The following is a 12,358-nucleotide window of genomic DNA, read 5'->3' on the forward strand; positions in this document are numbered from 1 at the left end:
GTCATGTTACTATGTCTAAATACAACACAATCTGAAGATGGGGCTAATTTCAATTACTTTATATACCAGCTTCACAATATGTCTTCATTTATTAGTTGATTTATATTTTGTATTAATATTTTAAATCTGCTATCAAACAAATGTAGTGGAGCAAAAAGTACAATATTTGTCTCCAAATTGTAGAGAAATATAAGTATAAAGTAGCAAAAAATTTACACTCAAGTAAAGTACAAGTACCTCAAAATCGTACTTAAGTGCAGTACTTGAGTAAATATACTTAGTGACATTATATCACTGAAGACCAGAGGTCAGAGATGTAACCTTACCCAAAAATAGAGCAAAATATATGCGAGAAGAAATTAATGATTTGATTCTTTTAAAAGTTATAGAGTAATTTATTAATTTAATTTATTAATTTACCACAACTTTTAGTTTAGGCTCAGAAAGATTCAATGAATGAACATTTTAATTGTAAGAAGAGAAACAGAGGAAACTGGGTTTTTTTTGTTAAAAGGCAACCATTTTACCTCAAGATAAATGCTACATCACATAGAAAACTATTTTTTTAAGCATATCTATCTATCACCAAAAAACAGAGCAAATTCAGTTCTTTTACTTCTCATTTACTGATGATCAATACCTCACGTACAGACACCTAGGTCCATGCTGAGGTGGAGAAAAATAAGACAAAACGGAGGATGACAGCGTCTCAACAGTTATATAATAGTTGGCATTGATTCCATCCAAGACAAAGACAGACTTACGCATTCTCACCATGGTAATTTAGAAGGAATCTAAATTACGCATCTAGAGGACAATGAACCAGGAAGTTGAGACACACACAAATGCACTTCACGTAAACAATACAGTGTCTGTGACCTACAGACATACAAGTTTATGTCTGAAAGCCTTTTACTTTCCTTTCCAGCCATCAGGGAAATACAGCCAACAGAATGTGATAACATATCTGCTTAATTTATTACTTTCTTTTACTTCAGTTACTAATCAATTTCAAGCATATGGCAGGATGTCTACTACTTTTATCAAATAATATTTTGCTTGAATTTATTTGATTAATTGATGTATTTTTATTTATTTATACTTAATAATAATAATAATAATAATAATAATAATAATAATAATAATAGTAATAAGTATTATTACTATTATTACTATTACTTTATTTTATTTCATTTAAAATATTTTCTATATTTTAAATTTTATTTATGTTTTCTATTTTTTTATTATTATTATTATTATTATTATCATTTTTCTCCTCCCTTGTTTTTTAATTCTTCAATTTACAGTTACTGTTATTATGTACATATTATTTTATTTGTTATGGTTAAGGCTGTTGTTGTCCTTTTACTTTAGGAAACAAAAAGCATGATTGATAAATTGTTATGCTATTGTTCATAAGTTTAAATAGTAAAGTTATTTAGGGAGAACCCACAGAATCAAAGCTCTCTTCATGCACTGCAATAATATTAACAAGCCACTAGGTGTCCTTCTAACGCCACTACATGAAGAAATCCTCACAACACGACACACGTTTAAGCTTTTGTTAACACGATGGTGTCCAACCTTCTTCTAGTGGGTGACTCCTCAAAAAGAGGCCTGGAGAGGGCACATTATTGTTCAAAAGAAAAATGCAAAGGTTGGAAAAAAGAACATGAAAAAATACTTAATTGTCAGCCTGTGAGACCTTTTCTATACACAGGTGTGCCCAATCATGTCCAATCATCTGAATTTACCACAGGTGGACTCTGATCATGATGAGACGCACCTGGGCTAAATTTCAAGTGTCTTCGCAAAGGGTCTGAATACGTATGTTATATTTCAGTTTTAATAAATATTCTAAAATCCTGTTTTCGCTTTGTCATTTTGGGTGTATTGAGTGTAGACTGATGAGGGAAAAAATAATTTAAATGATTTTAGCATGAGGCTGCAATATAACAAAATGTGAGAGCTTCTTAGGTAACGTGTGGATCTACTTAATCTAGCCCGACTACAATAAAACGATAAAGGATGTGGATCCTTACTGCAACAAGACACTTTACCCGATTGCCTGTAAAATCAAATGTCATTTATATGATATTAAAAAAATACCTCAGCACCGCAATCATATGGTTTATTTGAGATCCATCTTTTATCCCAGACATATTAACATACAAAATATTTTTTTGCATTCAAAATTATTACAACAGGTTTGGATATTATAATTTTTTGTATCATAAAGTAAAAAGTGGACCAGACTGAACTATTGCTACTACATTTTGTACAGATATTCACGGTCCCAAGAGGATGAATCCTAATGACTTTTATGATCCTCTTTTATGACTTTTAAAACGTGACAGAGACAAACCGTATTTGGGTTTTATGTCATGATCATTGGAAAGTCGGCATGGCACCCCTTATAAAGGCGATTCAGTTACCAACCAACTCTCTGAAGATGCTAATAATTTCACTGTAACTGCGTGTGGCTGTTAGCGCTGATATTTGTGAATTGGACTGTTTTTGCAATGAGGCTCATTTGAATAGAAATGGACCAATTTTGTGCCAAATGTATACATATTACCTCATTTAAATACGTGCAAATAGCACAGGACCACGGAGCATTTCACCCTTTGTCTTCAATGTGTTCATACCAACTCCAGCCACATGATTTCCACACCCGCCTGATCATCATTCCCTCATTAGTCACCCAGTACAATTATCAGCACCAGAATCACATGGTTTATTGATGTGCATTTTTTATCACAGAAATAATTATCATAATTTACATACAAAATACAAAATATAATACTTAATGATGTATGTTTACTCTTAAAATAACTTTTCATGACAGTATTGCATTGTGTAAAAAATTAGGTTTGGATATTACTCATAATATTTTCACGCTTTATGTAAAGTTACATGTTTTCAGAGAGATAATCAGGGCTGTCCATCTGAGTGTGATGTCAGGCTGTGATGTCAGCACTGTTTGCGCGCGAGACCAACCAGTGCTTTGGCGTGGATGGGCTTATAGAGGAGAGTGAAGCTGGACGGGTTGAGGAGGCCGTTGCCCTGTTCGTCGACTTTTCCCATCAACACGTAGTTCCGGCCTGAACAAGAGAAAAAATGTGGCACAATATGTCAAATACCAGCTCATGCTCACCCATACCATACCAGGAGCTGGGTTGCTTAAATTAACAGACAAATATTGTTTGGAATGTACGGTACTGTACCAATTTAATAGACAAGTGATATTAGACTTTTGTACACTTTATTTAATAGTCATTATTTATGACAATAATTACTTTCAAAAGGAACCAAACAAAGTCACATTGCATCCCATGTTCAATTTGTAATCGGACACTTCACTGTATTATTTTAATTCTGCCTTTAATTACAGGGATATATTGGTTAAATAAAGAATCACATCATCTGCATACAATGCGAGTTTATGCTCTTTTGTAGTCTATTTGCCAAAAGAACAGGAAATAAATTTGATATTTGATATTGCTATTTGATATAGCACCATTTACTTATATTCTTACCTTTGATACACTATAATTTGTAACCAGCCTTTTCTTTTTTTCATTGAATTTGACATTTCTAACATGAACATTTGTTGTGTTGCCATAACACAGTTCACCCGAATTCTATTAGAAATCTGAGTTTATAATGCCAAATATTTTTTTGTTAATTTGCAAGAATCAATGTAATAGTAGGAGCTAGTAAGATAGTGCATGTATGAAGGCAGGTATGGCAACTATCAATATTTCACAGTTGATGCTATGGACGCATTTCAGTCGGTATAACATGTTGCATGCGTGTCAAGGATGCAGAGACAGACAATGGCTGCAAATTTGTACTGTACCTTTGATTATCCCGGGGCATCTCTTGCAGGTGGAGGTCAGTGTGACCGACATCATGGGCCCTGATTTGGTGATGTTCAGTCGTCCTGCCTTATAGGCCTTGATTAGGAACACCTCAACTGTCGCTGAGCCCCCTGGACCAGTGGTCACATCTGTAACCTTACCAGTAATCACTGAAAAAGAAAAATAAGAGGGGTTGCATGCCATTTCTTCTACAAATTATACACCAATGATGGTCAAACTAAAGAATTAAATTTAAATATTTAAGTTATGGTTATGCTGTTGGGAAACATAAGTTTTGCTAGTGGGCAGCTCACCAAAGTCATGAGGGCAGAAGCTGGATTGGAGAGTTCCTGTCCTCTTACAGGCTTGTGTGCACAGTGGGTTCAGTGGTAAAGCTGAAGAAAACACACAACATACAAACACGTGATAAGCCCATTAACTTCTCGATACAGGTGTGTACATATTCATACATGAAAGCAAAGTGTTAGCTTAGAAATCAATTACTTCCACTCACGTGTCTTGCTCACAAAAGGCTTCTTCGGCACTGTCTTGGTAACTCCAGGTTTAGGTGTCACTTTAGGCTTAATCTTGGGTTTGGCTGTTGGTTTAACTCCGCTCTTAGGGGTTGGCTTTACTGGTTTGACACCAGGTTTTAAGGTGGGCTTGGTCTTCAGTGCAGGCTTCCGTGTGGGTTTGACTTTGATGCTTGGTTTGAGCATTGGCTTAATAATCTTCGGTTTGGAAGTAGGTTTAGTTCTAGGTTTAGGTGTGGGCTTTTTCATGGGTGCTTTAGGTGTGAGCTTTTTCACAGGTGCTTTAGGTGTGGGTTTTGCTGGTTTGGGTTTAGCCGTGGGCTTGACGATAGGTTTGCGCGGTGGAGGCTTCAGCGGTATCTTCACTAGTGGTCTTTTGGCTGGTTTTGGGGTGGGTTTAGGCTTTAGGCCAGGTCTAGGTTTGGGGGTTGGTTTTGTGGGTTTGCTTGGCTTCACGACTGTTCTTTGTGGTGTTGAGGTCGTCTGAGGTCGAAAGATGAAATCTCCCCCGGGGGTGGGCGTCCGAGACCCGCGGGGCACGCTGGAGTAGTGGGCCATGAAGCCATCTGAGGTCACACTGAGGTCGGAGATAAACTGGACAAGGAGCTCGTTCCCATTTGTCACTATTGTTCTATGAAGAAAATAGAGAGGAAAAAATATGTAGGAAAGGACAGGAGGAGGATTAGCAAAGGGGAAATGTTGGCAGAGCTCAACTGCTTAATAATAAGTAATCTCACCCCGGTGACTTGTCTCCGCAGAAAATCCCAATCCGCCGGGAGTTATCCCTCTCGCCCCCGTTAAACAATGCCACATAGTCGTAGCGACAGTACGTGTCAGGCTCCAAGTCCAGCTTGATAAACTTCACCTCGATCACCTGGGGATGAGGTGGCAATGAACACACAAAACATGCCAGCGCAAACTATGAAATTTATGGCTGGGAATGTGAACTGTTTATTCCTGACTAGTTTTCCTGAATCCAGCACAGTGCAGACATACAGTACAGTAGGTAGTGGTGGTGGAGGAAAAGGGCCAGACTTGTGAAATACAGAAGGGCATTTACTCTCTCCCTCGCTCTCGCTTCCTTCCTTCTTTCCTTACGTTCAATCTCTTGGCACACATGAACACACCTCCCAGGCACTCAATGAAGTCTTTCACTTGAACTTCGTCACAGGGCCGCTGTCACACACACTCACTCACACACGCACACACACATAGCCTACACTACATCAGGAAACTTGAGGTTGAACATTTCCTTGTGACGGGCCCCTTCACCACTATTTTCACTTCTCCTGCATCAACTAGCCTTATTCAACACACCTAGCTCCTCACTTTTTGTGTACGGAAATCTAAAATATAATAATATTGTGGATATTTTTTCTACCTGTCTAATGAGAATGAAACTGTTTTACAAGGTATTTTGTACCATTTTCCAACGAGCCTGTACAGCATTTGGGTACAAATATGCATGTATACAAATATGGCTACATTAATATTATTAGTATTATACTATGTGTAGAATTAGATTCCAGCGGTGGCTGCGTACAGTAGTAGTGATGTCAACCTACAACCTCGGGTTCGGGCAGGCGGGTGACAAAGCAGCGTTCCGAGTAAGTTATTAATAACTTACAGAAACATTGTGTGCAATCGTCTACCTTCTCTTCCCTTTCTCTCTGTCACTCTCTCTTTCAGTCCTCAGTCCGCACCTACATGTTTTTATGTTTATAAAACTGACAACTTATACTTACTTACTACCACTGACTATTAATTAATTAAAGAAAGATGATTTAATAACAAAAAAAAGACTAATTTATTTAATCTGATGAATCACTTGTTATAGGATTTATTTTTAGGGTGATGATGTCATAAAATATGACAAAACTCACTCAGAGCTTCATTCAAAAACCTCAATAGAAGCTTTGAATGTAAGAAAATGACATTCGGTACAGCCCGACTAGCTAACCTAGCAAAGTAGTGATTTAAGAAGTTCTACTCGGAAAGTGGAGGCAAACATTAGCACAACACTAATGTAGGGGCATCACCGCAGAAAAATTTATATGATTTAAATGTATTCTTTTTGGTGAGTACAATTTTAACTAAGTAAAGTCACACAAGTCAAAACAAACACCAAGGATTCATAGACTGCAAAAAATGAATTGAAATTTCAGTTTGACTTTAACACAGGTTTGCTGATGATTTGACGCTTTATACTGGATAATATACTAATTTAAATTCATTTTAGGTACACACCTAGTAAGAAATACAATACTTACATTGCCTGGTTCTACAGAGATGTGCCAGGAGCAGCTGATGCCTGCTGGGTAATTAGAGTTGGGCCAGTTGGGCGTCTTGACGGAGCCCTGCGGTTTGATCAGACGTCCTCCACAAAACTGGTTCTCTGTGGGAATAAAAACAGAAAAGAACTGCTAATACACCAGACTTTAACCTCTTTCAAATAAGGGAAGGATGTTTTTTTTTTGTCTTGTGATACAGTATTTGAGGCAAAAATTAGCCTAAGCTATATGCTTTTAGCTTGATGATGTAATTTTTTATTTCTTTAGGGGGATCCTGCACCTCTCTATAGCTTTCATAAACCTGACAGATTGTACTGATTTATTTTTTACAGAGAGGATTGTGTTACTCTTTCTGAGCATAAACAAATCACCAAAAATGTAGTTTCACGGACAATAAAAATATATGAGATGACCACGATGCTGCCATCTATCACAAGAAAATCCCTAAAAACAGCTTCATCTTCAGTAGTTCATCCTGGTCTATGTGTTTCTACGGTTTATGGGATTATATGTCTACACCTTCCACATGTGGCTTCCCCGCGCTGAAGGCGGCGAGAAAGCCTCTTCCTCCGGTGGCCTCGTCCGATACCATCTCTAACATCATGGTGTTGGTGGTGGCGATGAGGGCGCCGGGCCGGAACGTCCCGCAGAAACGACCCAGCTTCTGCACCAAGCGGGTGTGACCGTTGTAGACGTCCAGGTAGTCGTACCGACAGGTGGGGTCGGCCTCCATGTCGAAGAGGCGGAAAGACAGCATGACCACGTGGCCCTCTGGGACCTGGAGGGGGGCGACAGGGGACGCTTTGAGGAAAGAATGCTAGAAAAAGGTTTTTTGAGCATGTGATATGTAAAAAGTGATGAGTCAATATTGAAAATTTCAAAGGTTTTCATCTTAATAAACCTTGCAGATTGCACATCAAGTGTTGTTGGACTTTTGTAAAGATGTTTTTCAGACTTACTAAGATCACAAAGCAGCAGAACTTTTAAATACTAGTGAATATCTCATAGTTTCCTAGAATACCACATATGTCAGACTGATTTTTTTGGGGGAAATATGTATAAAATGAAGAACAAAACAAAAAAAAATGCTGCTTCACCACACCCTATTTTCCAACATTAACATTATTTTGTGTGTTAAATAATTAATTTAAAGTCTAATGTTTTTACCAATCAGTCAGATTATACATGTAACCAAATAAAACACTTGTTTATGTGAAAAACATTAAAAGAGCATAGTTTTTGTTGTTGTCCAGCTTGTCATGTTGGTGCAGATCCTCGGCTTAATTAGTGAAAGTGAAAACAGGTGTGCATCATTAGGTACTCCAGCAGTGAGTGAGAGGGCACTACCAAGTTGCAGGAGACAGAGGGTAAAAATTTTCTGCATTAAATTACTTTCTGTTAAAGTTGGTGCACTCATGTGTGTATGTTTTGCCCAAAAAATAAAGTCTGATTATCAGCAGTTAAAAAAAGGAATCTTAAATGAATGTTTTGTGTGTTATTTGGTCATCTTTGAGAGCTTTGTATCAGTCTTGCTGACCCTATGTTCACCTGAGCAGATGGTATGGTCCAGTTCAGGCTGAGAGGGTAGCCTATAAAACGCCAGTCACTGTCAGTTTACTCTTCGTTTGTCAAGCTCATTCTTCCAACTCTATAACTACTTAAAGGGGAAAAGGGGGTTTTACGTCAACTAGAACTGAACAACGATTAGCTTTTTAATCACTGTCCACATTTCTGTCTGTTCAACATTAAGAACAAATGAAAGAAACCCTGAGAATTCAAACTGGATCTGAATCCAGCCCACAAAGGTCTCACAAGCCTTTTATCAGGCCATTGTAAATAAGAATTTGTTCTTAATTGACTTGCCTGGTAAAATAAAGGTTAAATAAAAAAATAAAATCACTGGATGCATGAATGAAAAAAAGACCACTTTAAAGCTATACTGTTATTTCTGAATGACAAAATAGGACCTTCATTCTTTTACAAATGAAGAAATTGATCTCATTAGCAATAAAATGCAACCTTGCTCAGCTCAATCCACTCAGGGGTTTTGTTGCTACAGCCTCACTTGGTCTGATATGACCAGCAGCTAATGGTGGCTAAAGTTAGCAAACATTTGGTGTATGGCAGTTGCTGTTAAAAGGCCTTTACACACTGGGGGTGTTATTTTCATGCAATTAATTCGCACGTAAATAACTGTTTTTGTCATGAATATTTTTTACCCAGAACGCATATAGAGCTGCAAAAAAGTGACTTTTTTCAGAACGAGGTCAATTTTTCTGTGCTTTCGCACTGCGAGTAAAGACATCAACCAAAACGGGTTGAGTTACAACACCTAGTCTCTGTAGTCCAAACCACGACAGCAAACTTTATTACTCCTTGACAAAGGTGCAAAAGACCTAATGATTTAAATAAGGGCTATTATAGTGTTCATACTGGGAAGTTAATTTACCTAAAAAAAAATTATCCGCTGGGTTACAGACGTCTCTTTCCCAATGTAAGTCTATGGGGCAAGTCTTTTTGGGCCCAATGGCATCACACGACAGACACAGAAGTTGTAGTAACACCGTTTGGCCACTACGAAAATTTGCTTCAAAGCCCGGCGCACTCCGTGGGGGCTTGGTTTACACACATGTTTTTTTTGTGAAATTATTTCATGTAGATATATTTTTTCAAACAGTTTTTTTTTATCATGAATTCTTTAACACGGAATGCAAATATTACGCAGCAAGAAAGTGACACTTTTTTATGTAACGAGGCCAAATTTTTTGGAGCTTTCGCTTTTGCACGAATAAAGGCATCAACCAAAAGTTGTGCAGAACGGGTAGAGTTCCAACATGGGGGCTCCGTAGTCCTAAACCTGACGGCAAACTTTATTACTCCTTTCAACCTTCACAAACTATACTTGAGGCACACCGGATCCACTTCTTCCGTTCTTACCTTTCTCCATAAAATCCCTAGACATATAATATTTGCATTTTCACGTTGTTTATTCATCACAGCCCTGGTGTGCAGGGGCCTTAACTTAGTTGCTGCTTGAGTAACTAACACTGTTGAGTTAGTTTGCTGACTCTGTGATTGTTCTCTTCTTGTGCTACTGTTTCACTATATTTCACCTTTATCCTGTAATTATTCCATTTTAGTAAATTGGTGGAAGGTGACCACAAAGTCTATACACTAATAAGGAGGATAAAGGTGTAATTTGTCCGCCTACCAGGTGCAACAAAGCTTGTCAATCAATCACGGTCTGTTCACGCCCACACAGTCCTGAGAGGAGGTCTAATCAGCCAATAATGATCACCTGTGCAGGTTTACCACAGTTGTGCAGGCCTTTTCACTCACTCTGTGAATGACTTGGATTTTCCTTTTGATGCATGATCTGACTCAAACTGGTCAGTCGACGATAGCAGCCACTCTGGGACACGTTGAGTTTGGTTTAATGGTGTGTGTAGTGATTTTAAAAATGACTCACAGTGATGTACCAGGTGCATTTAGTGTTGGGTTTGTAGGGACTGGGGAATCCCTCACTGGCTACGATGCCTGAGTCTGTGACCAGGTGGCCTCCGCAGTGGAAGATGGGCCTAGAAAGAGTATCACACAACCACCATTTAACTTGACATGCTGCACTGGAAGGAAAACGCAGCTTTAACTGAGAGTATTAAAGCACGTACACACATTTTTACACACAGTCTGTCTCTGTTCTCCGAGTCCGGGGAGGTTTCCCGATGAACTCTCCTGTTTTTATTTCTTAAAAAAGTTGGTGAAACCACGCCAGGAAGACTGTCAATATACAGAATATGTGCTGTGAGCTTTCTCCACACCTACTGTACCACAAGAAAGTTTGTCGGTAGACGTAACACGTATTTACTTTTATCAGACATGGCACTTTTCAACAGGCCACACACATATGGGAGTTTGGTGATCAAAGCAGGGCAAAGCCTCAACTTTTAATTTTGCAGCAGTTAATTTAGACGTTTGCTGCTCTTGTCAGCTTGAGTTTTCTCATCAAACTTGACTCTGTGGCTCAACTTTTGTTGTTTTTGTGCTTGTTTCTTGGAAGAAAAAAAGGCCAAAATGGTGAATTTACATTGTGGGGACGGTTTCTGGGATCCCAAACTGATTTATAGTCTCTTTTCTTTTCTGTCATGCTCTTCAGGCATACTGCTGAGGTTCTATAAGGCAACATTTGGCCCAAAAAAAAAAGAAAAACATTGGCGGTGGCGTCCCTCCCTTCTGACCCTCTGGGGCTGAACAGCCCACAGGCATTTGTTTGTCCCTCATGTTCAATTTACACCCTGTATGTGTGTGGAAGTAGCTATATGTACACACACCAAGCTCAATAAGCGTCTCTAAAAATGAAATTCAGCATTTTATTGAGTCAAAACTTTGGATTTAGAGCGTACAAAGTCATCCAGCGTTGACAAAAACATCAGCTACTGTACATTCGCCCAGTTGAATCACTACATCAATTACAGCATGCTGTCATTTTGTGTGTTTACGGTACGCTGACCACATCTTCCTAACACCGCAACCCTCTATTTCTACTGCGCTTTCTGTAATCATAAGAGGAAATAACACACGGTAGTTAATCTAGACAGATGTGGGCTTGAAAAGCGACATGCCACATGTGCACAGGCAGGAAAAACAGATCCACAAGAGGGACATTGATGGAGTTGATACACACATATACCTGAAGACATTTCTTTAAATATCTAAAATCTCTCAGCTTACCTGGTGTAGTTGTTCTGACCCTGAGCCTCGGTCCATCCCAGCGTCAGAATGACAAGAAGGCACACGGTCCACACACTGTCCTCCATCCTAGCTGTCCTCCGAGGTTAGGATAAAGACGGGAGAAGAAGAGGAGGAGGAAGGAGGGAGAATCGTAGCGGAGGCGTGGAGAGATGTGAAAGGGGGAGGGGAGAAAGGAAGAGGAAGGGAAGTGATGATGGGTGAGGAGAAGGTGGAGAAGAAAAGAAAATGTGAATGAATGTCATATTGAGAGGACAGAAGGCTGTTTGATACACTAATTACACTGACTCATGGCCAAAAGCAATGTATGTACAGTTCAGAGTACAGTGTGCTTGTTATGTTCCAGCTCTGTGTTGTTGTTGTTTAACAGGTAGCGTAATGGAATATATGGGAAATGTATGTTTTTCTGCAGGTGTGTGCGCGCTGATGGACAGAGTACCACTGTTGCATACGAGTGTATAATGACCTATTCACTGCACCACCAGCGAGCAGCAAGGCATCTGTGTTTGTTATGCCAGTCTGGTCATTTGGTTGGTTGGTTGGTTGGTCCACCACTTTGGTTCAGACAGAAATATCTCAACAACCACTGGATGGTTTGTCGTAGTGTTCACTTATCCGGTGAAATATCTACATCTGGCAGATGGATTGGCACCATAAACCGTAGGCTTAAATAAGAAGTGGACGTATAGTCACCGTAACGTCACCCATTGGTTTGCGGACTGCCGTTTTGAAGCCTTGGGTTCGGCATTTTGGCCGTCGCCATCTTGGTTTTTTGCAACCAGAAGTGACACGAGAGGGTCGAGCTAAGCACGGCCGAACGTTAGTTTCAATTCAATTTCCATTTATTTTTATATAGCGTCAAATCATAACAGAAGTTATCTCGAGACGCTTTATATATAGAGCAGGTCTTAGACCGTACACCATA

General features: G+C 39.0%; 1 protein-coding gene across 1 annotated transcript; it reads right to left on the reverse strand.

The window, feature by feature from the left end:
* Positions 1-2,117: 2,117 nt before the first annotated feature.
* On the reverse strand, positions 2,118-11,565 carry pcolceb (procollagen C-endopeptidase enhancer b). Its single transcript, XM_074623908.1, has 9 exons — positions 11,416-11,565; positions 10,157-10,265; positions 7,207-7,465; positions 6,667-6,791; positions 5,134-5,270; positions 4,378-5,027; positions 4,178-4,258; positions 3,863-4,033; positions 2,118-3,104 (listed from the first exon to the last, which is right to left on the reverse strand). The coding sequence occupies exons 1-9, from the start codon at positions 11,499-11,501 to the stop codon at positions 2,974-2,976; spliced, it is 1,749 nt and encodes a 582-aa protein (XP_074480009.1). The 5' UTR covers positions 11,502-11,565; the 3' UTR covers positions 2,118-2,973.
* Between the last annotated feature and the right edge of the window lie 793 nt (positions 11,566-12,358).

Source organism: Sebastes fasciatus, chromosome 22 (genome assembly GCF_043250625.1).
Source record: "Sebastes fasciatus isolate fSebFas1 chromosome 22, fSebFas1.pri, whole genome shotgun sequence".
Lineage (NCBI taxonomy): Eukaryota > Metazoa > Chordata > Actinopteri > Perciformes > Sebastidae > Sebastes > Sebastes fasciatus.